The sequence below is a fragment of the Cuculus canorus genome, chromosome 16 (genome assembly GCF_017976375.1).
Source record: "Cuculus canorus isolate bCucCan1 chromosome 16, bCucCan1.pri, whole genome shotgun sequence".
Classification (NCBI taxonomy): Eukaryota; Metazoa; Chordata; class Aves; order Cuculiformes; family Cuculidae; genus Cuculus; species Cuculus canorus.
Genome location: NC_071416.1, coordinates 2,569,229 through 2,592,752, shown reverse-complemented (window position 1 = coordinate 2,592,752; position 23,524 = coordinate 2,569,229). Strand labels below are relative to the sequence as shown.

General features: G+C 53.8%; 1 protein-coding gene across 12 annotated transcripts in view; it reads right to left on the bottom strand.

Moving 5' to 3' along the window:
• Positions 1–2,475: 2,475 nt before the first annotated feature.
• EPB41L1 (erythrocyte membrane protein band 4.1 like 1) overlaps positions 2,476–23,524 on the bottom strand; it is a 72,056-nt gene continuing 51,007 nt past the window's right edge. For 6 of the 12 annotated variants that reach the window (XM_054081292.1, XM_054081288.1, XM_054081294.1 and 3 more), the window contains 12 exons: positions 23,247–23,438; positions 21,895–21,993; positions 14,510–17,164; positions 13,847–13,954; positions 12,289–12,687; positions 10,514–10,624; positions 10,049–10,120; positions 9,794–9,856; positions 8,849–8,944; positions 7,877–7,957; positions 5,713–5,829; positions 2,476–3,560 (listed from right to left, as the gene is read on the bottom strand). In XM_054081292.1, coding sequence (XP_053937267.1) covers positions 3,552–3,560; positions 5,713–5,829; positions 7,877–7,957; positions 8,849–8,944; positions 9,794–9,856; positions 10,049–10,120; positions 10,514–10,624; positions 12,289–12,687; positions 13,847–13,954; positions 14,510–17,164; positions 21,895–21,993; positions 23,247–23,438 — 4,002 coding nt within the window. In that variant the 3' untranslated portion in view covers positions 2,476–3,551. The remainder of the gene's footprint in view (positions 3,561–5,712; positions 5,830–7,876; positions 7,958–8,848; positions 8,945–9,793; positions 9,857–10,048; positions 10,121–10,513; positions 10,625–12,288; positions 12,688–13,846; positions 13,955–14,509; positions 17,165–21,894; positions 21,994–23,246; positions 23,439–23,524) is intronic. The other 6 variants (XM_054081298.1, XM_054081299.1, XM_054081296.1 and 3 more) reach the window with 5 other exon arrangements.

Below are 23,524 nucleotides of genomic sequence, written 5' to 3'. Positions count from 1 at the left end.
CCTAAGATCTCATCTCAGTCTCCCCTCTTGCAGCTGAAAAACCTTCCCCCTCATCCTCTCCCTGCACTCCCTGATCCAGAGCCCCTCCCCAGCTTTCCTGGAGCCCCGTTCAGGACTCGAAGCTACTTTAAGGTTTCCCCAGAGCCTTCTCTTCTCCAGGCTGAACAACCCCAACTCTCTCAGGCTGCCCTCGCTTCAGCCCTCAGATCATCTCCATGAAGCCACCCCAGCTCCAACACCGACAGTGCCCAACTGGGTGGCGTCATCTCTTTAAACAGAGCAGAGCGCAGCATCTCCATGTGCCAAGACCTTGGCTGTAACGTCCCCTCTTCAATTCTCCATTCTCTTGGTAGAAAAGAGTCCACCAAGGCCCCAAGCTGATTTAGCATCAAACACATTTATTTCACTTTTATTGAGTACAAGAACAGTGAGCACACACGCATACACCACCGAGCACTGAAAAGGAGTCCGACCGAAGGGGGAGAGGGAGAACAAGGGAAGAGTGAAGGAGAGTTAGTGAAGGAACAAGAGCATTGCAGTTGGTTGGTAAGGTGCTTCTGAAATAAAAATAAATAGTAGTGTTATTGTTACTGTTGTTATTACTCATGCAATTGCAGGCCAGGTTCGGAATGAGTTTGTGGGATCAGGTAAAAACAGGCACTCGTGTCTCCCACCCCTTTCAACAGAAAGGTCCCTGGAAGAAACCAAGCGGTGATCTGCTGGCTTAGCCGGAGCACGGCAATGGGCAGACTGGGGGAGCTGAGCCTGCGGGGTGCAGTTGTTGCTGAGCAGCAGAAACCCAACCCTCGCCAGGCAAACAAGCGGTCAGCTGTTTTCTTTCCTTTATTTTTAACACGTTTTTTAAACACTGCCACCCATTAAACGTGTTGCGGAAGCCAGGGACTGAGTCTGCTCACTCCAAACCTAACTCATTTCAGTCCAAGCGCACATCATGTCTAACTGCAAGGCCACTAATTTTAGCAGGAACCTTCAATTTTATAACTGTACACAACATCAAAAGCAAGTCTCTAGTTTCACAGTAGCCTCTAGTGGGTTGTAAAGGTGTCAAAGCCAGGTGGGCTTCTCCGAGCGTGATCCACACCAGCGGATGGAACACACTGTGCAGATCCACACCAGCGCCGTGTGCGGAGTGCAGGTCCTGCGCCACCCCGCCTCTCTCTGAAAGTGCTGATTACAGGTTTGGGTGGATTGAAAAAGGAAAAAGAGAGAAAAGCAGCCTCTCTGCAACTGCCTTAACTCTTTTTTTGGGTGGGGGTGGGGGGGTTGGTCTCTGAAAGCACTCAGATGGAAGCTGGGGAGACCCTCACAACCTGGCAGCACCAGTGGCAGCCGGCAGCACTGCTCACTTCCCAAGCAGCCCGTGCTCAGGCCTTTCGTGCTTTAAGAGAAAACTCTCTGCCCAGAAGAACAGACCTCACTGGGACACACTAGCAAGCAACTGGCCAACTGTGGCTGCCAGACAGCAGGCTCTCCTCAGAGAGCAAAGGCGTTGAGCAGGGTCTGCCCACATCAGAGGATCATGGAATGGTTTGGGTTGGAAGGGACCTCAAAGCCCATCCAGTTCCACCCCCTGCCATGGGCAGGGACACCTCCCACTGGATCAGGGTGCTCAAAGCCCCATCCAACCTGGCCTTGGTCATCCTCACGGTGCAGACTCTCCTGCTCACTGTCACTCTCCGAGCCGCTGCAGGACCTGGCCAAACACACCTGTTTCTGGGCACAGTCTGCATGAGGGGTAGGAGACTAAAGGCAAAATGGTGCAGAATCATGGGCCCTTCTGTTTCCACAGGAGCTAGGGATGATTCCAAGAAGGAAACCCATTTATTTCCTTTCCTTTCTGGTTTTGGTTCAAATTTACCCTAACTGCCTGGTTCACAGTGTACGAGGCACTGGGCTTGGCCCATGATCCCCTTCCAAAGGCAGCCGTAGAGGAAGCCTGTGGCTGAAGGCTGAGCTGGGATGGTTTGGGGGAAGGCAGTGCCACCAACCTCTCCTTCACAGTCCTCTTACATGGAGAGCCTGGGCTCTCTTGTCCAGCCTGGGGTGCTGAGGATGCTCTGCAGCGATGGAGACTCACAGTCTCTCCGCTGCCCATCCCTAGGCAGGTTGCGGAAGGACTGCCATCACCCTGCGGCCATTGTCACCAGCCCTGGCCACTACACCCGGGCAGCAGGGGAGACAGGGCGGAAACACCACCTCTGTCTTTGATCCTACCACAAAGCTCAAGTAACTTCATTACTGGGATCCAGAAACAAAGCAAATCCACCTCAACCACCAGCACGGCTCCACGGTCTGGAGAGGAGTGATGCACACAGTCCTGTGGCTGCCACCTTGCTCCTGGCTGACTTCTGTTGCTCTGGGTGGGGGCCAGGGAGATGATCCTGCCTACAGGTGCCTACGCTACAGTCTCACCCTCCTTCCTCGCCCCTCCAAGCCACCACTGATGCTCCAAACCCAACCACCACAAGCTGCAGATCAGCCATAGGACATTGCCTGTCTCTTGCCCCCCAAAACCAGCAGCAGCTGAAACCTTCCCCATTCTCTTCTTGCAGGACTGAGAATCCTATGTGTGAGCTAAGAGTCTCAAAATACACCAACCACGGTCAATCAAAGAGTTAATAACTGAAAAAGGCTGTCATCATATTTACCAGCACTGTTGAATTATCTCAGCATCGTTCCCTCCCTCCCCCCTCATTATATATAATAATATACAGAACTGAAATGCACATCCATATGAAACCCCTACAGGCTGCTTTGTTATCAATGAGAAACCATATACATAGCATTTGTCTTGTTTGAAATGGAATCCATTCTTAAATACCTTCAGAGAACAAGAGGTTGGACAAGTGCACAGAGAAGAAGATAAAGGAACGGAAGGGGAAGAGTGAACAGAACCCCAAAAGATGCAACAGAACCAGAATGGGATGAGGAGAAGGGCGAAATGACACTTGTGAATCAGAAAAGAAGTCTAAGGTGATCAATTCAATGGTTTTCTGTCTTCTTTCCAGAGGTGGGGAATGGTTTTGCTTCTGCTTGTGGGTCTGTTTTTATTTCAGTTTGCTTATTTCTTGCTTTGTTGCAAAGCAGTTTTCCTTTCCATTCAGTGTGCAACAAATAAACGCATGATTGTGTTTCCTTGATGTAACATGCAGGATGGTGGCTTATCATATTGTTAACAAGATTATTGTTATCACGAGGACTTTTAAAATTTCATTTCATCACCAATCCAGTAAATTCTTCAATTTGTCTGCAGAAGGTTGGCTTTGTTTGTTGTTGGTGGTGTTTGCTATTCATTTCCAGCATATTAGCAGCAGTGCAAGGATGCGTTTTGTTTCCTGTTTATATATATATATATATGTATGTATGTATATATATATATAATATATTTGCTATTCCTCTTTCAAAAATGTCTCTCGCCATGAACATTGCACCCAGGATGTCTATGTCTTGCTGACAAATCCAGCATGAAGGCTCCTTCTCTGCTGTTCTCCAGGATTGAATATAGATGCCGACTTCCATGAACATGATGGTCAAGATTCCTGTGTGAGGCAGAGGGAAATGAGCAGTCATGGGGTGCAAATTCTTTCCGCTGTAGAAGGGCTCCTCTTTGTATGAGGACATGGAAAAGTAAATTTGCAAACACCTGGAGCCACAGTTTGTACTTAATTACCAGGAACTCTTAATTCACTGGGCTGGCATTGCTGTGTAGGGAGGGAATGGTGAGTTATTGCTCCCTAACTGTCACAAAACCACTGACGTTGGAGAAGACCTCTAAGCTCCTCCAGTTCAACTGTCAGCCCAACTGTGCCTGCTAAACCACGGCCCCAAGTGCCACAGCCACGAAGTTTTTGAACTTCTCCAGGGATAAGGATCCTACCACTGCCCTGGGCAGCCAGTTCCAGTGCTTCACCACTCAATCACAAAGAGAATTTTTTCCAGATACCCAATCCAAACCTCCCTGGGCACAACTTGAGGCCATTTTCTCTCATCGTATCTCTTGTTACTTGGGAGCAGAGCCCAGCATCCCCTCCCCACAACCTCCTTTCAGGAGCTGCAGAGAGTGATGAGGTCTCCCCTCAGCCTCCTCTTCTCCAGGCTGAACAGCCCCAGGGCCCTCAGCCGCTCCCACAACCCCTGTTCTCCAGACCCTTCCCCAGCTCCGTTCCCTTCTCCAGACATGCTCCAGCCCTTCAAGGTCTTTCCTGGAGTGAGGGGCCCAAAACTGAACCCAGGATTTGAGGTGTGGCCTCACCAGCACCAAGCACAGGGGGACGATCCCTTCCCTGGTCCTGCTGCCCTTCCCATGGCTGATCCAAGACAGGATGCTGTTGGCCTTCTTGGCCACCCGGGCCACTACTGGCACCCCCAGAGCCCTTTCTGCCCTTCAGCTAAAACTGGGGGCTCCCTACATGTTGCAGAATTGTCTGGGCTTAGCTTGTTTGTATGGTGCAATAGGAGGTAGGATGGGGCAGATGCAAGTACCTCTTCTGCCCTTCCAAGCTGCAACAGAGCTGGTCACTTTTCCAGGTTTAAAAGCTCCCAGTCAAAATCTTCATATGACAAAGATATACAAACTCCCATTTCCTCTCAAAATGCACCCACAGCCCGGCTGCTGCCCTCTGAAACTCCCCCTCTCGTTTCCACTGTGCTGCCCTGCTCCTCGGCTGCTGTGACACAGAGCTCTGCTGGGCTGAGCCACTGCTGAAGAGCTGCAGCAACTCAGCTGCTGGGTCACGGCAGGAGGTTTGGAACAGGGGGGGATTGCTCAGGCCAGCTCTGCCCTGAAGAAAAATGTCTGAGACATCTATGGGAAGTCGCAAACCTTGTTTGCTGCTGCCTGCACCTGCGTGTGTATAAAAAGACAGCCTGGGGATCTGAATGGGACTAAGAGTCATAGAATCACAGAATGGTTTGGGTTAGAAGGGACATCAAAGCCCCTCCGGCTCCAACTCCCCTGCCACGGGCAGGGACACCTCCCACTGGATGCGGTTCCTCCAAGCCTCATCCAAACCAGCCTGGAACCCCTCCAGGGATGGGGCAGCCACCACTGCTCTGGGCAACCTGGGCCAGGGCAAAACATTTCTCCCCAAGATCTCCTCTCAGTCTCCCCTCTTTCAGCTCAAAACCCTTCCCCCTTATCCTATCCCTGCACTCCTTGATCCAGAGGCCCTCGTCAGCTTTCCTGGAGTCCCTTTCAGGTACTGGAAGCTGCTCTAAGGTCTCCCCAGAGCTTTCTCTTCTCCAGGCTGAACAACCCCAACTCTCTCAGCCTGTCCTTATAGGGGGGCTTTTTCAAACACTGATCTGATACTTGGGTCTGGTTTTGCACCACCTGTAGGCAGCTCAGCCCATCCACAAAACTGGTATCACCTCTTTCCCTCCCCGCCTCTGAGGGACAAGCAGATCCTTTCTTCTTTACATAGAAATGATGCTGCCCTCTCTGCTGACCAGGGCAGCAAGGTGACATCTGCAGAACCGCTTTTGGTGGCATCAGCTTTCTAACCACAGCCAGGTGGCTGTGCCCAGAGCCACATCTCATTGGAACCACTGGCCGAGAGCTGCCATGCTTAGTGCTGAGGAGCAGCAACACCTGCCAGCACCAGCAGCTGGCGGAGATCAGAGACACCGGCCCAGTTCCATCCACCCCTTACCCAGAAGGCATAAAGTAAACCCGGCGACTTCTGCACTCACCTGAGGTTTCTTGTCCCTTTCCTCTGGAGAAGGTTCTGTTTCTCTGTACACCACAGCTTTGGTTACCAGCATGTCAGGATGCTGTAGTTTTGCCTCTTTGATTGCTAAAGCCAGTGCCTAGAAACCAGAAAGATGAAAGCATTTATTGTCCCTTCCTTGGAATCTGGTACCAGGCAGAACCAGCAGACAGCATGAGGCTGCAGCTGAGTGGGATTCAGGGAGGAGATGGATGCAGACGTTCAAAGCTGACCTACAGGACACTAGCAGAAGAGGCTGGAGCCCACCACTGATGAGAGAATCATAGAATCGCTCGGTTGGAAAAGATCTTTGAGATCATTGAGTCCAACCATACCTGTCCACTACTAAATCAGATCCCTGAGCACCTCATCTGCCCATCTTTTAAACACCTCCAGGGATGGGGAATCCAACACCTCCCTGGGTAGCCTCTGCCACGGCTGAAAACCCTTTCAATGAAGAAATTTTTCCTTATATCCAATCTGAACCTGCCCTGGTGCAACTTGAGGCCATTTCCTCTCGTCTTCCTGCCTGTCACTTGGAAGCAGAGACCAATACCCACCTCACTCCTTTAATGCAGTTGTGGACAGTGATGAGGTCTCTCCTCAGCTTCCTGTTCTCCATGCTAAACAGCCCCAGGTCCCACACCTGCCTCTCATAAGACCTGATCTCCAGACCCTTCCTCAGCTTCATTCCTCTTCTCTGGATGCGCTCCAGCCCCTCGATGTCTTTCTTGTAGTGAGGGGCCCAAAACCGAACCCAGGGTTTGAGCTATGGCATTACCAGCACCAAGTGCAGAGGCACAATCACTTCCCTGCTCCTGCTGACGACACTGGGATCCCTACACCACTGTGCATCTGCACTGCCTTTCTCTTGATATTTTTATCTGCAGAGATGTTCTGCATCCCAGGTTTCCTACTGAAACCCAAGCAAAGAAATAGCAGCAACTCTTTCTGTAGCAAAAACCTGGAAAAATCTATAACAGTCTGATTAAATTATCATACTAAAATATCTAAAAACTATTTTAGAGCCTTTTCAGTCACAGAACCACACAGAATGGTTTCAGTTGGAAAAGACCGTTAAGATCATTGAGTCCAACCATTGATCCGGCCCTGTAAGTCTGCCACTAGGCCATGTCCCCAAGTATGACATCCACTCATCTTTTAAACCCCTCCAGGGATGGGGACTCCACCACCTCCCTGAGCAGCCTCTGCCTGTGCTTGACACCCCTTTCAGTAAAGAAATTCCTCCCAATATCCAACCTAAACCTCCCCTGGAGTATCTTGAGGCCATTTCCCCATGTCCTGTCACTTACTACTGGGGAGGAGACCAATCCTCACCTTGCTCCTTTTAGGTAGTTGCAGAGAGTGACGAGGTCTCCCCTCAGCCTCCTCTTCTCCAGGTTAAACAGCCCCAAGACCCTCAGCTGCTCCCACAACCCCTGGGCTCCAGACCCTTCCCCAGCTCCGTTCCCTTCTCCGGACACACTCCAGCCCCTCAATGTCTTTCCTGTAGTGAGGGGCCCAAAAGTGAACTCAGCCTTTGAGGTGCAGCCTCACCAGCACCGAGCACAGGGGGACGATCCCTTCCCTGCTCCTGCTGCCCACCCCATGGCTGACACAAGCCAGGAGGCTGTTGGCCTTCTTGGCCACTGCTGGCTCATGTTCAGCCAACTATCAATCAGCACCCCAAGATCCTTCTCCTCCAGGCAGTAATACTTAAGCTTTATAGTTTTTCTTCTTAGGCAGCAAATCCCAAAGCATTAGGCTACAGGAAAATGACCCTGAGGCCCTAGGGAATTGTGACAATCTCTGCTATTTCATCATAAGAGCTTGTCCGTTCTTGTTCCTCTATTATGGAGGCAGATGCAAAACAACATTCCTTGGAGTAAGACAAACTGTAGTGAGACTGTGCTGGAAAGTGAAGAAGAACCTGGGTTGCTTTGGAGTATTTAACAGAAAAAGGGCACTGGAAATGTGCTTTAAGGAAATACAAAGGTGATCCCACCCTTGGGATGGCCACGCAGAGCTGGTAGGTTACTGGACTTAAGGATCGGTTTTGGAGAGAAGGACTAAACAGGTATGAGCCAGAACCAGAATCATGTGCTGCTGCAGACAGAGGGGGCAAAGCCAGGGCATCCTGCTCCTACCTGGTCCTGGTCCACGTCTTCATCTCCTGTGATGATGATGCGCTTCTCTATTCGGGTCTCAGAAAACCCTCCTTTCACAGTCTGCCCAATGAAAAGGAAAGCACTCACTCACGGCTGCCTGACCACCACAGGAGGAGGAACAACGCCAGCAACACCTTAGGAGGTCCCCCCATAATTTAGCTTATATCCCACCCTCCTTGACTTGGTGCACGGTAAGAACTGGCAAGACACAGCTGGCCAGAGGTAGGGAGGAAGGGAAAATGATGGGTGGCAGGTACGAAGCACCCCTCCGTCCTGCTCAGGCCCCTCACTGAGCTTCTGCTTTCATTTATGTACTCTTAATTTGGGAATGAAATGGCCATGGGTGAGCTCTTCTGATGCTCTTCATTCCCTACCATCACCCCTCCTTGCCCGCACCACTCCAGCTCTAATAAACGCAACACCCTCCATGTTAACACGGCTCCCGTAGCTGACACAAGTTGGGATGCTCCAGCACTGGTGCTGTAGGCTTCTTGGGCCAGGAGGACCTGGGCTGTGGCTGTAGGTACATATGGAAGCACCCAATCCAGCTGCACAGGCACGGACTCGCAGACACGCTGCTGGCAGCCGAATTCAGAGCCCCTTCCATCCCTACAGTTGCCTTCAGGAAGCCAGCAATGCTGCACGCTGCCCTCCCTTCTCACCCCAAGAGCTCTCTGCCTTCCCAGTCTCGAGGTGTTTGCAGTCCCCGAGGGTGGCACGCAGACAAGGAGTCCCCAGCACCAGGCGGTCCTGGGACAGGCAGCACGGCAGGGCTGAACCAGGCACCGGGCGCTGGGCTGGCTCAGCATCCCCCACGGGACAGTGTGTGCTTGGAGGGAGAGGAGAAGGGCAGTTTCTGCTGTACCAACCACAGTGTAAATCCCCCCACCCTCCAGTCGCAGTGGCTCGTGTCGGGAACCCCCCAGCTGCCCCCTCTGGAGCTGCTCTTACCTTGGTAACGTGGGTAGTGGTGGAAGTGGAGAGGGTTTCTGCAGTGGCACTGAATATGCTGGTGAGCATTTCCTTCCCAGCGGAGCCGCTGGTGATCTGCAGGACAGAGAGCGGTGGAATCAGCAGGGATCCCCCAGTGCTGGTTTCCCAGGAGCTTGGACCTTCCCCTGGGATACACCTACTCAGCCAAGCATGGGACGGGGGAGAGCAACAAGGGGAAAAAAGACACTGCATGGTGCTTCCAACCGGATCCAGGGTTTTGTGGGGCCATGGAGAAGTTTCCACAGCTACTAAAGCACTGAGCTGCAGGAAAGGGTCTCTGCAGTGGGGAGATGATTTCACAGCTGTATTTCACTCTTCTCCATCCATCCTCAGGGCCACCCTAAGTGCAGAGCACTCAGGCGACCTACGATGCTTTGCCCATCCTGCTTTACATGGGGATAGCTGGGAAGATTGTGATGGTGGCTCAGCCACACGGTGCTGTGGACGTCCACCATGCTGCACAAAGTGAGGAGCTTCGGGAAGCACACGGCCTTTGGTCAGCCTTGACTCCATCAAAACGGGGCAATAGAGTAGGACTCTTTACCCATGAAGGCTGCTGGGCAGGATTGTTGATGGCCTTCATCCCCATTGGAAGTCAGGAGACTGTGTGCAGTCTGACCAGGCAGGACACCCAAGATACCTCAGCCTGCTATGAGACTTCACCAGGGACTGGGCTATTTTTTAGGAACACTCAAGGTGCATCCAGCACAGAGGAAAGAGGAGACCCCTGCCATCTCGCTTCCCAATCTTCTGAACACCCTTCTGCTCTTCCCAGTACCGACACACCAGCCAAGGGGGTCAGCACTGGGAAAACAGACCCTGTGGGACAACCCCAGCCCTGGGGGCTCCCTCCCTCCTTCCCCACCACGTGGCCTGGCTGGTGGCACCCCATCCATCCCTCACCGGTGAGAGGGAGCGAAGGTCTGTCGTGGGAATGGCCCCTTTCCCGGCCTTGGCGCTGTGATCCTGAAAGAAGAGCAGACAGACACGCTGGCTTGGACCCAACACGGGGGCAAACACAGCAGGTGTCCCTTTGCAGACATCCCCGGTGGGGCAGGGTCCCCTCCCGGCACAGCCAGCCCCAGCCACCCCTCCCAGAGCACAGGGACCACAGGGGACAGCAGCTGCCCCACCTCTCCAGGAGCCAGCCCTGCTTACTGAGGTCGCCGGTGCTATCTCTGTGGTGCCAGTGTGAGCAGCGGCCGTGGCGTCCCTGCTGCCTCCTTCCACCTGCTGGGGCAAAGGAAAGCTGGTGAGCTTCGAGGTGCCAGGAAGGGGGTGACACTCGCTGGGATGGTGTGGCTGTCCTTGCTGCCACAGGAAGCCAGGAAGGGCCATGAGGGCACAGGTTTGTGTATTGCATCATGCATGGTGGACACCACCCTCTGGAGATGTCACCATGTGCCAGCGCTGCCCAGTGGCATGGCAGATGGGACGAGGGACACACACGGAACATATCTGGGTGGGCTTTGGGTTGATGTTTTGGGGACTCCAGCAAGGCAAAGGTGAGCAGAGGCCCCCAACTGCCCCGCTCAGCCACCCGCCCTCCCAGTACTGCTGCTTGGGGACAGGTTTTGTGGGACTGAGCCATCATTGAACAGAAGGATGGAGCCACCACTTCACCTGGGCTGTGTCTGTGGTGCCAACTCGCTGGGGAGGGGAGCCGTCTGCTTCAGGCTTCTTTACACCTGGCCCCGGAGCGGCGGTCACAGCATCCGTTTTTGGGACTGATGACTGCAGAAGAAACAACAAGCAAGTCAAGTACTGGGGCACGATGCCCTGAGTGCTCCTTGGGCACCAGCCTCCATGAGCAGAGCTGCGTGCCACACACATATGTGTCCTACAAGTGTCACACCGAGCCCTGCAGAGGCAAAGAGCAGAGTCCGAGCTGCTGCCTTGGGCTGACATCACGGTGCACAGCGCCCTGTGCTACCAGCGTGCCCCAAAACAGACCTGAGGCTGAACACTTGGGGTTTTCTGGGATTTTTTTTTGATATATATCAGGACAAACTGATCTTCAAAAGGTGGGTGACACCCGCCAAATGCATTACTCTCATGCACTGCAGCAGGTTTATGAGCTGCACCAGCCCACTGTGCCTAGGACTCCAGAACCTCAGGGGAATGGAAACTAGTTTCCAGCACTTCCCTGCTACAGGGAACTGGAGCTGCCAAGGGTTCCTGCACAGTGCTCAGCATTTCTGAGCCAACAGCCTCTCCAGTGCTGGGCATGGGGCACCACAGAGCTGATCACTCATGCCCACAGCCCCTCTGTGACCCTGGAGACCATGGCGTCAGATGATCTGCACATGGGTTTCCAGGTTGGCTCAGAAAAAGCTCCCTCCAATTCATAGCATCATAGAATCCTAGAATGGGTTGGGTTGGAAGGGACCTCAAAGTCCATCCGGTTCCAACCCTTGCCATGGGCAGGGACACTCCCCATTGTATCTGTGTGCTCAAAGCCCCATCCAACCTGGCCTGGAACACCTCCAGGGATGGGGCAGCCACCACTGCTCTGGGCAACCTGGGCCAGGGCCTCCCCACACTCATCGTGAAGAATTTCTTCCTAACGGCTAATCTAAATCTTCCCCCTTCCAATTTAAAGCCATCTCCCTCATCCTATCATTCCATGGTCTTGTAAAAAGCTCTTCCCCAGCTTTCTTAGAGCCACTTTCAGTCCTGGAAGCTCCTCTAAGGTCTCCCTGGAGACCTTATAATTCTGCAGCTTTTTGGCTCCAGGTTTGGATTCACCCTGGCAGCACCATTGGGACTTACCTGCCAGGGCTGGAGGGCTGCCCCAGCGCTGACCGGGCAGGAGATGGCCCTGTCCAGCACACAGCAAGTTTTGTCCGAGCCGGGGATGGCTCTACCATCCTCTCCCTGTGCCATATGCTCGATTTCCACACACATGCCGCATGCATTTTTCTTAGCCGCTTATAATCACTCCTGCCAAGGGACTGACCCTCCACAAGCTTTGGAGCCGCTCTGAGAACCCTCCTGGCCCCAGCACGACCTGAGGGGTTAGTTGGTAGCACGTTCTTCACTATACAAAGTGGTCACTGATTCCATGCAAAACACGAGGACAGAGCCATGGTTAGCGACAAGTGTCCTTCCCTGCTGCCGCCATGCGAGAGACAGGGTGGGGATTAAGACATGACGATGACTTTTCCTGGTTAGCAGATGCACAAAACACAATGACAGAACCATGCAACACAGACGACAGCATGCAGCAGGGGAAAAGAGCTACATCGGGCAGGAGCCTGGGGGTGTTTGAACGCTAGCATGCTCTTCCAAACCAACGTGGGAATGCACATGAGCCAGGCAATACTGGGCACCAGGACAAGGAACACGGAGGCGTGATGGCACTGAGACAGTCTCGGTGGAATGGTGTTCCTGTGTACCTCTAGCTGGGAAACATCTGAGCTGGGTTGGGAGACCTTCTCCCCCGCTTTGCCATCCTCTTCCAGTCCGGGAACTACTTTGTCAGTGTGCTGGAAGGAAACCAAGCCTTCATCTTCCGTTTCACTCTTGTCCTTGTCCAGCTCGGGCAGGCTCCGGGAGATGTCCTCAAAGGCTGTGCCATGGAAGTCACCAATCACTGTGAAGTCCACCTCTGCTTCCAGGCTGGAGGTTGAACTGACCGTGATGCTGGAGCACTTGCGCTCGATGGCCAGGTGGTTGTCCTTCAGAAAGACCGAGTCCTTCTCCTGGTCTTGCTCCTCATCGCCGGTGTCACTCTCAGGAGCCCTGTGCCGAGGCGGCTTAGCTCTCTCCTCGGTGCCCTCCCTCAAGCCCGCTCTCTGAATGAGACACAATTGCGGAGAGAGACGGAGACAGTGAGCACCGCATGGCGGGGCAGCACTGCCAGTGCCGATGGCAGAGAGGGGGAGAGGAGGCGGAGGAAGAAGGCTGCAGCAAACATCACAGAGTAGAGTCAAACACAACTCAAGCACAGAGACTGAAACCTTTCTGACAGCAGCGACTTTGCAGGGGTGGGGTGAAGGGAAGAGGGTTATTTCAATCTGACTTTGCCAAAAGTCTATTGGCGATGAATCATCTCAAAAAAAAGGGTCAGTCACACAGAAAAGCTTGGCCAGCTTGGAGGCACGTCAGTGCACCCGGTGGAAGCAGATGTATGCAAAACAACAGGTCTGGTAAGAGACATTAAGAAACAGCTCAGACGCCAGTGCTATCGTATGCCAGTAAGGCTGGGCACTCGAAGGAAAACAAACGAAAGGAAAGAGAAGAGTTGGAAAGAAAAGGACCCCATCAGCCACGCATGGGGAAGGAGAAGCGAAGGAGCGTGCCAAATCCACTGAGCAGCAGCGTGGGCCCTGTGGAGCATCACCCAAGGGGGAGGAGGACCAGCCCTGCCAGGGGCGAATCTGTCGCAGCAACACAACGCTCCCCATCCAGAGGTCTCACCCAGTGAGTTGTAGGCATGCCCTGCTTGAGAGTTTGGTCAGTGTAATTGGCAGAGCCAAGAGGTGATCTCCTTCTGTTAGCTCTTCTCCAGACATGGACATACCTCTCAACTCCTCTGAGGGTACAATTCCCCTTGCCATGCTTTGTCATGGAACCGTGGGAAATCTAGACCCGTACTGGACTTTGCATCTCGCTTCTGGCAGTCCTCCCAGTAGAACAGTTCTAAGCCCATTGATGTCACAGGAAACACAACTCTTGGACTCTGGACCAAGCGTTTGCAGCCAGAGCCATCCCCTCAACGGGCACAACCTTCCCTTGGTGCTGCTGGGAGGTTGAGAGGTATGAGAAACAGGGTGTCAAACAAACTCAAGAGGAACACACCTGCATACATGTTTTCATGTGTGTGTGTGTATGTATAAATATATACATAACAGCTCTGCAATGGGGAAAGGAGCTGGAAGCAAACAGCCCTCTGATGGTTACGGTGAGCTTTCATACTACCATAAGAAGCAGTTAGTAAAACAGCACTGAGACCTGGAAGACCACTGGCATAGCAGTCTTTAAATTCTCTTCTTTCAGGCTGGATTTTACTGACGGGTCAGATAAATCCTTTTCTTCCCCGCTTGGTTCCTGAGATTTGCTCTGGATTAGAGAAAATGGTTAGTTGCAAGGCAATGAACTCGACAGGAACTGATCTAGCGCTTACGAGAGCGAAGAAAGCTATTTCGTCATCCAGCCACCAGCTTGCCGAAGACAGGGGAGGGTGGGTGAGGCCGGCGAGCTAAGCAAGAAGGGATAACCAATGTAAGAAATGCAAAGGTGAAGCTGGAAGCGTGGGCACGCTGCTGCTAGGTGTGTGTGCGCGTCTGTGACAGTCGCAGCTCCTTCAGCCACCCCCCGTCTCCCTTTCTTGCTCCTTGACATGAAGCTCGGGTGCCCGCTCTCGGGTTTAGCGAGCGGCATTCTCCAGGGAGCCAAAATGTCGGGGGAGGTCACAAAACAAAAGCTGATGAACCGACCGGCCAGCGGGTCTGCATTCAGCAAATAAGCCTGACCATACACACATACATAAAGGACAGGGGATGCAAAGCGACTGCCGTCAGTCAATGGATGTGTGAGGAGCCACTGGACATGATAATAAAGAGCCACACAACATGCGCATGAACTTTCCATCCGGACAGTTCATTGAAGAGTTACCGCGGCTTCTGCCAGTGTGAGTTCGCAGCCAGAGTCGGGGGAGGCCAGCTCAGCATTGTCTTCTCCTTCATGTTCCAGGTCAACAGAAACATTTTCTTTCAGAGAGAGAGGCTGGGAGGCATCTCCTGAACCAGCTCCTTCCCCAAGGGCCAAGGAGCCCACCGGAGGTCCCACCGGAGTGACTGGCCCTGCCGGCGGTGAAGTGAGGCCCGTGTTCAACAGCACATCCTGCACCAGGCCTGTCTTCCCCTTGGGTTTTGTTGATGTCTCAGTTTCAGGCACGTGCTCCCGTCCCTCCTGGGCTGCTGTTCGCTCTGCTTCACTTTGCTCAAACATCTTTATCTTAGAGGCCACTGAGGTTTTCCTGTAGCAATCACTGTCCTGCAAGCTGCCTGGGGCCATAGTGTAATCTCCATGCTCCTGGGACACAGCTCCTGTCCTCCCAGCCACATATACCACCGACTCAGACTCTATTTGATGTGTTCCACTGCTCGCTTGAAGCTCTCTCTCACCTTCATAAGTCAAGGTAGAGAGCCGGTACACCTTGCTTCCTTGACACAATCCTGCTATAGTGGAGTGGGAGTGTGGAACGTCAATAGCTTCTTTGGGAGGAGACTTATGCTGAGGTGGCTGCTCCAGAGTAAGGTCACTGTCCCTAGCAGCTTCTCCTACTGCAGGGCTTCTGCCCTGTAGATCTTCTCTCACATTAAACTCCGAGTCCCAGAGTGGCTCTTGTGCTTTGGGCTCTGCAGTGTGGAGCAGTTCTCCATCCACAGGAGCCTCTTGGGGCAAGTCTCTTACTATGGCCTCAGTCTGTCTGTCCGGTTCTTCTGCCTTGGGAGGCAGCTCTCCCACACAAGGGCTTTTGTCATGGGGCAATTGTTCCATTCCACAGCCTTCACCTCTGCCTGGCTTCCTTGATGTGGGCCCTGTGCCTTGGGAGAGCTCTTTTATCGTGGGCTTCTCCTTCAGTTGTTCTTCTGTGGTGTCGACATTGCTTTGGGTTGCCCTCACTGTGACAGAGTCCACGTCCCGGGCCACCTCCCCTGTGCCTGGGTCTCTGACCTGGATGGGCTCTGCTGCAGCATCTGTGCTTTGGGGTGATCCTTCTGCAACAGGACTCACACTTTGGTGTGGTTTCCACGTAGCATTGTCCATGTCTTGGGGTCGTTCTTCAGATTCAGGATGGACACCTCTGGCAATGGCCACCTCTGCTACAGGGCTCTCTTTCTTGGGTGCTCCTTTGCCTACTGCAGTGCTAACCTCCTCGTGTGCCACCTCTAGTGAGGAGTCCACACCCTTGGGGGTGCCCACACCTCTTACTGGGCTGGTGGCCTGGGACAGGTCTCTGCCCTCAGGCTCAGCGCCTGGAGCTGGCTCCACAGGGCAAGGGCTGGATTGCTGGGGAAAGGGGATAGGAGCAGGAGTGCTGGGTTTATCCCCCTCCAACCCCGCGGTGATGTGAGAATGGTCCTGCCGAGGCACAGCTGACAAAGGTGACTTGGTCTCTATCTCTTCCATCTGAAGAACTACTCTGGCACCTTCCTCCTTGTCATCGTCTGCTTCAATCCTTCCTGAGAACTCCTCTGTTGCTGTGCAGGTGTCTGGGCTCTGTCCTGGGCTCCCTGTGTGCTCCTCAGTGCCATTCCCTGCCAGGCCACATGGCTTCAAGCTTCCCAGATCCATCTCTTCTGGCCCTACCTCTCGGGAACGTGGTAGGGCTTCACCTCTCTTGGGTGCTTCACAGCCTGTCAGCCTAGCAGATGCTTTCTCTTGCAGTAGGGGCAACCTGTCCTTCTGCCCCAAGGTGGTCCCATCACAGCCTGTCCTGGGCTCCTCTGATGCTTCATCAGGCTTCCCAGTTACTGCTGTATGTTGCTGACTTGCTGAGGAAGGTGGCTCAAACCCTTCTGCTGCAGGTGCCACATGCTCAGATCCCTCCCCGGATGTGTTCACAGTGGCTTCTGGTCTCTCCTCCAAGCCAAGCCGTCTGCCAGTCTCCAAGAGCAGGTATGGTTTACTGTCCTTCTCCTCTCCCTCTGGGTCTCCTAAGTAGATGATCCTCTGTGTTGCAGAAGTCTCCGAGGTGTCATCACCAGTCTTTACTTTAATTTTAAGGAGTTCTGTGGTTGTGACTGGCACTCTGGCCTCCTGCTTCCTGGAGGCTGCAGAAGCATGCTCCTTGGAGATCACCTCATTCTCTCCCTCAGAAGACTCTGCCACCAAAATCTTGGCCCTTTGCCTCTCTTCAGACTGCTGACATGGCTTGGGCAGACCTGGTTGGCTGGTGGTTGCTTCCTCACCCTGCTCCTGGGGCTCCTCTTCTGCGCTCTCCACTGGCAGGCGCTTTGCCTCCTGGCTGGGCTCCCCTTTGGTTTCCTTCTCATAGATCTCATCCTCCCAGACAGACTCAAAATCCTCTGGGCTAGCGATCATTTTTGCTCTCCTCCGGGTATTCAGCACTGCGTCAGCGGGATCTTCCTGGCCTGCCACTTCCTTGGCTTTCCCTATCGCCATCTCCACTTTTGATACACTCGCAGTCATTTTCACCTCTGAGGTCCCTGCATCTTCCTTCTTGACTGACAGAGTTTTCTTTACAGCTACTGTTTCCAGCCTAGGAGTTTCTCTCTCTATAAATACCCAGTGCTCCGAGCCCTGCATTGCAATTGGAGCAAGAAGAGTTAGCATCAAACATACTTTACCCAACTGTCCCGAGGAACGGAGAGTGGACCTGCCTCCAACAGCGCTGCCTACATCACTATCGTCATTCATGCAAGAGTGGAGGCAGGGTCTCTACAAAGAGCCTGGCAACTCGCTGGTGGAGAAGAGGGACTGAAAATAAGGGGACTGATGCTGTGACGAGGCCTGAGCCCCTCTGTCCTCTCCAAGGACTGTGTTTGGCTCTGAGCGGTGGCTCACTGACATACCTATAATATCAGCAGCTTTCCTGGAAGTACAGAAGTGGGAGCAATGCTCCCAGCAAACGCATGAACAGCCATCAGGGCATTTCTCGTGGGGCAGGGGAATCCAGCTGGTTAAACCCAACTGGGACTCCCCATCTGACTCCCATTTCCAGCTCAAGCAATCTCCATGAGCAAAAGGTGGGACTTCATTGTAGGCAATGGTCTGCGTTTTGAGTAGCTTTACTCTCAGCTTCATCCATGTGCCTTAAGACTACATCAGATTGCCAGGAGCATGAGCAAGAAAAGACACCACCTTTAGGCACCACAAAAGCCCTTCTCCTTCCTACCAGATGCTGCAGCTCAGGTTCACTCTGAAATCCATCCTTCCTTTCAAGCTCTCCAGGGAAATCTCATCAGAAGCAATTACTTAGCAGAGGTTTCTAGCAAAAAGTGGTTCAGAAAATGTAACCTGTAACAGGTTACCTATGACACATAACAGAAGACCTCATGCTTGGCACCTGAAACACCTATGGGTACTGCAGCAAAGACCAAGGAAAGGTTGTGGAGCAACCAAACAGTTGATCCACCACCCAGTGCACCTGGGGGAAGACTGGGTCACTGTCACTACCTACGCTTCGTACACTCACATGTGTGTCATACAAGACAGCTGAAGCCTTTACAGGTGCCAAGAACAAAGCACTGCTAAAATCCAACCTCTTCTGGAACAGAAGGTAGAAAATAACCCATGAGAAGACAGCAGCAGGAGAACGTTTGCATGGACCAGGAAGCCCAGCAGCCTCCCCAGCCATCCTACTGCGCAGCACGTGTGCAAAAGGTGACGCTGTGGACATGATCCTGCAACATCTCCCACGGGGCTGAATCTGCCCACGACACAGACTGCCTGGGCACCAGCCAGCGGCACTTCTGCAGGCTGGGACCAGCTGACCCGTTGCAGCACCAGGACACTCTCTGGCCCCAGTGAGAAGGGGGGTTGATGCCCACTCCCCACTCAAAGTAGGAAAAATAATCCATACAGCCGCGAGCCATGCCCCACGCAAGGGGGGTCAGGGTGAATGTTTGGAGCAGTTGCCCCCTAACTGGGAACCTAACAACTGGTATTGAATAAGGGGAAACAGGGGGGCAGGGAGGAAGCAAAGTGAAAGGGAAGGGAAAAGAAGACGAAATCAGAGAGAGAAAGGAGGAAAAACAATTACAGCAGAAGGGCTTCCACAAGGAGGGGAATCAGAAACTGGTGAAAGCCCCAGGCAGAAAAATGCCACCTCCTGCCTTCTTTACCAGGTGAGCAAAGCTCCGGCAGCAGCCGGGCCAGCAGCAGCCCTCCTGCCTGCCTCCCAGCAACCCTCACGAGTGCCAGGGCTGTCCCTGGGTGGGAGGCACCATGGGTCTGAGCGTGGGCACAGACGGCCACTGGACCCCTGCGAGGACTTTGAGCCTCCCGAGGGCAGAGGTGGGTGCAGGCTCTTCCCACTGCTGGGACAGTCACCGCGGTGGCACATGTGCATCGCAATCCATGCCACACACGTGGCAGTAAGGGCACTTCTCCTCCATGGATGGAAGATGGATTCTTGCCAGGAACATTTGCACCCTGCCACAGCCCTGCACCCCCGTGCTGGAGGAGCAAGGTCTTCAGGAGACCTGTCCCACACCAGCTCCCTACAGCATCGCTTGCACAAGCCCTTCCAATATCTCTTTACCCTGCATTCTCAAGCACCATCTGCTCTCCAAGCCCCTTTCTCCAGTGCAGGTTTTATTCTTCCCTAGTCCACGGATATCGCAACAGAGGCAGTCGGTGACTGCCAGGAGCATTAGGTAGCATCCAGGTCTTTCACAGCTGGGTTTGACACATCCAAGCATCATTATCACTAACTCCGCAGCTGTGCTGAGAAAAGCCCCTGCTGGTCTCCAGCATTCCCTCAACACCAGTGTCCCCGTTCAGTAGCGATGTTCATGGGTGATGTAACTAGAAGACTGCTTACTTTCCTGAGGGTACAGCAGCTTCTCTGTGCTCCAGCACCATGGTCTCATTGCTGAACCCTTTCTGCAGCCAAGGTGAGGATGGACAGGTTGTGACCACATGTACAAATCTCTTCAGTGAAGACCTCTTGCTGCTCTTCTCTGGCTGCAAACCACAGTCCTTTGGAAGAGACCTTTCTTGGACAAAGATGATGAGTTTCTTCAAGCTTCTTCTCTGAGTTAAGGCTTAAGATACAAAAAGCCTCAAGACAACTCTTCTGAAGCCTGAAACGTGTTCATCCATGGCAGGACCTCTTAAGCAGTAAGGAAAACTCAAAAGCTCCAAACTAGCTTCCTTCTCCTTAAACTTTGTTGGGATGAGCCCTCTCCAAGGGAACAGCTGACTCCTCTGTGGTGTGATATGAACTTTGCTCTGGAAGGCACAATGCCAGCTCTGGTTCCACAGCCCTGGTTCCACAGCTCAGGGCAGCCTTTGTGTCTCCAGAGCTTGAGGACTCTTGGGGATGTTTGGAACAAATATCTGGATACTTAGGTACATCCTCCAGGAAAGAAGAGAACTTCTGGAGCTTTGGAGATCAGTAGACTGGCAGGACAGAGCATGAGCCAAGGCAGGAGCTAGTCTACGAAGCTATGATGCTGGGAAGCGTCTGTCCCTAGAGCAACCTTGACTTCCCAAGCGATAATTCACTTTCACACTTGCCCCTTCTCCCCCCAGCACGTCTGCTCTGGGAACAGGAGCATTTGGGAAGACCATTCTCACTGTGGTCTACACATCACAAGAGAGAGCAAGTTGGTAGAAAGGAAAACAATAGCAGCTTGGAGCAGAGAGAGCCCCCTGCCTATGTCAACAAGGTCCATAACCTCGGCAGAGCCCAGGTCAGGCAGGAGACTCCTCTCTTTGACATCCTTCAGGTCAGGCAGGAAGCTTCTCTCTTTGACATCCTTCAACATCCCTGCCACCTGTCTTTGCTCCTCAGTGAGACCCCGTTCACCTGAGTGGACCACACGAACCTCACGACAAGGAGGGGAGGAGGAAGGAAACTGAGACATTGAGACAATACATCGGGCTACTTTGTCAGCTAAGGATGAGGAGACTCCTGGCACCTCCTGGCTAAGCAGTATGGTCCTCCAGCAGCAGTGAGGACTGAGGGAAGGAGGGGAGGGTGGAGATGACCGATAACCCAACCTCAGCAGGTCTGAAGCCCACAGTTACTGAGGGACTTTCTGTTTGAGCATGATGAGAGCTCCAAGCTCTCCTCATGTCATCACCCCCTCAGTGCCACAAATTCCTCATGGTGACCACAGGCTAGGAGAAGACAAGTTCTCACACATGAACTGCTGAGTCTCAGCCACTAACGCCTGAAGAGAAACCACTGGTGAGACCACCTTGGCATCTGCACCCCAGTACAGCCCTGGCACCCCGAGGGCCTCCAGAGGGGTAGACTCACTAAATCAAGAGATTTGTGCACATCTCATTTCTGCTCTTTCTGTCCACCAGCTCCTGAATATTGGCACGTAGGGGTTCTCACCATGGACTAGGGGATGCTGTTGTGAGCCCAAGCTTCCCTGAAAGTGCCTGTATCCTTATTGAAGCCCAACACTGTGCCCAAGCCCTTGCTTCCACCCATACAGCCTCACCTCCTCCAGCCAGCTTAGGTTCCAGCTCTGCTGGTAGGGCACAGCCTGCCAACACTGCCAACTTCTGCATGGACTAAGGGAGGTGACAAGGAGTGAGTGTGGGACCAGCCTCGCCCCTGCCTTGTCTGCACCCTTGCCTGATGCTGCTCTTGCTCCGCTGTCTTCCCTGGGAGCACTCAGGCAGGATGTGCACCCCAGCACTGCTGCGGTCCGGTCACGCCAGAATCAAGTCACGAAGAGCAGTTTTCCTCTGCTCTGGGAGAGCTTTCTTGGCCGTCCTGGGCACCAACCACCATCATGTGAGATAAACCCTGCAGGCAAGCAGTGCTGAGCCCACACTCCTTACCCACAGGCACCGTGTGAGGGCATCAAAGGCAGCGTGACCCTGCTTTGCACAAGCTTCCAACACTCCTGGTGCCTCCAGAAATGCCCTGTTCTGGCGCGCCTGGGAAGCTGTAACTGTAGCCAAAGCGAAAGAGAGGCACAAGGGATTGCTGAAGACCTGGTGCAGACACCCATACTCTGCCAGTGCCAAAGGGCCAGTGCTGTCTCGGAACCCCAACACTGGCCACCAGCACCCAGAGCATGGCCAGCCCGCGGCACGCACCACACGGCTCCACTGGAAGGTCTCTCCCCAAACCCTGTCTCACAGCTCAGATAAGAAACAGTCAGGGGAGCAGATTTCACCACCAGGCGAGGGATCCTGCCCATCGCTGGAGAGGGGACCCACCCAGAGGGGCCAGCAAATGGCTCAAGCTCTACTCAGAGGGCAGGAGCCACCTTGGCAGGGCCCCAGGGTGGGCAAACCGTGATAGCAAGGGGCAGGGAGAGAAGGAGGATGGTGACAACCTCAGGAGAGGAGACAAGGCTTTTCTGCGTGAAAGACTCCATGCTTAGAGAAGCTCCGTGCTCAGATGCAAAATCATCTAGGGTGTCCTCTTCCATCGTCTGTGCCAGCACGGAAACCCCAGCACCCACGGGGAAAGAGAGAGAGAGACAGACAGACAGAGAGACAGAGAGAGAGAGAGAGAGAGAGAGAGAGAGAGAGAGAGAAGAGCGCACATGAGCAGGAATGAAGGAACAAATGGTGGGTGGGAGGGTGGAGGGATGAATGGATGAATAGATGGATGAACAGAGGTCACAGCTGTGCCAGCTCTAGATGCTCCACCTCAGCACAACATATTCACTTGTAAAAAAGGTGTGGGGTGAAGCCCCTCTTCCTCTCCCCAGTTTGATGAGGGGCTGTGAGCTCACATCTGCCTGGGTCACCCTGGAGCCCCGGCTCTCCGCTCGGTGCTAGGGACCAGCAGGCACATGTGCACATCACGAATGCCCTGGCCCAGCCACCCCACAGCACAGCCCCCCGTCCTCATTGCTTTGCAAGACTGTCCTGGCAGAGAGCGAGGGTAAAGTGGGTCCCACAGCTGGGATTGCCCTTGCCCCGGCCCATGCCCACCATGGCGGGTGCAAGACCGGTTCCAGAGCCACCGTCAGGGGGTGCAAGCAGGGGAGGTCCCTGGCAGGGGGAGGGCATCCAGGCTGGCAGCGGGGATGCCCTTGCCACACAATGCCTGTACTGAGCCAAGCAGGGACCCAGCGCCACAGAGCACCCGGCTGCGCCACATCCATGCCCCTCCCGCTCCACCGGGGGCTCTGCCTGTCCAGGCACCACCAGTTCCAGCTCCCTGGGTGCCTTTCGTTCACACTAGCGGTCCCGCTACAAAGCCAGTAGGCAAAACACCAGGAGGGGAGGACAGGTCCCGGCTGGTGGGAGCACCACAGGGCACCTCTGCGCAGGCGCCTGGTGCTGCTCTGCAGAGGACACCCCTTGGGCGTGAGCTGCACCGGGCACCACAGTGCAGCAGCACTGCTGATACGAGGGCTGAGGAAAGCCCCATCTCATGGGCCAACAAAGCCATAGCCCAACTCTCAGGTACCCCCAAAACACAGCCCTCCAGAGAATGGTAAGAAGTTCCACCTCACGCAGTGCATGGACTCAAGGGGAGATCTCTGTCAGCAGTGTGAAATGGTTACAAAACTTAGAGACAAACGGCCCCCTCCCTCCACCCTATGTCCCCACCACGTAACTTCCACCACGCTCCCCGGGGCAGCACAGGAGGCAGAAAATCAGAGCCCAACAGCTGAGGAACACCTCCTCACAAACAACCTGATCCCCTCATAAAAGAAGCAGCAGAACAAACCTCAGTGGCCTTTTCTGGGGTTCCCTTTGGTGTTTCATCCTCATGTTTGGGTGAGGAAGAGGCTGGTGAGGAAGGCAGCCTCCTGTCCCGGTCCCTGTGAACCAGCTTGCTGTTGGGCTCCTTCAGGGTTCGTTTCAGCTCATTGATGCTGGCCTGATGCTTCAGCAAAACATCTTCTGGCTTGTCTAAAAACTTGGGGAAGGAGAGAGGAAGATAACTATGATTAAGGCACCATCCAAGCCAAAAGAGATGAGCAGGGGCATTGTGAAGGTTTGCTT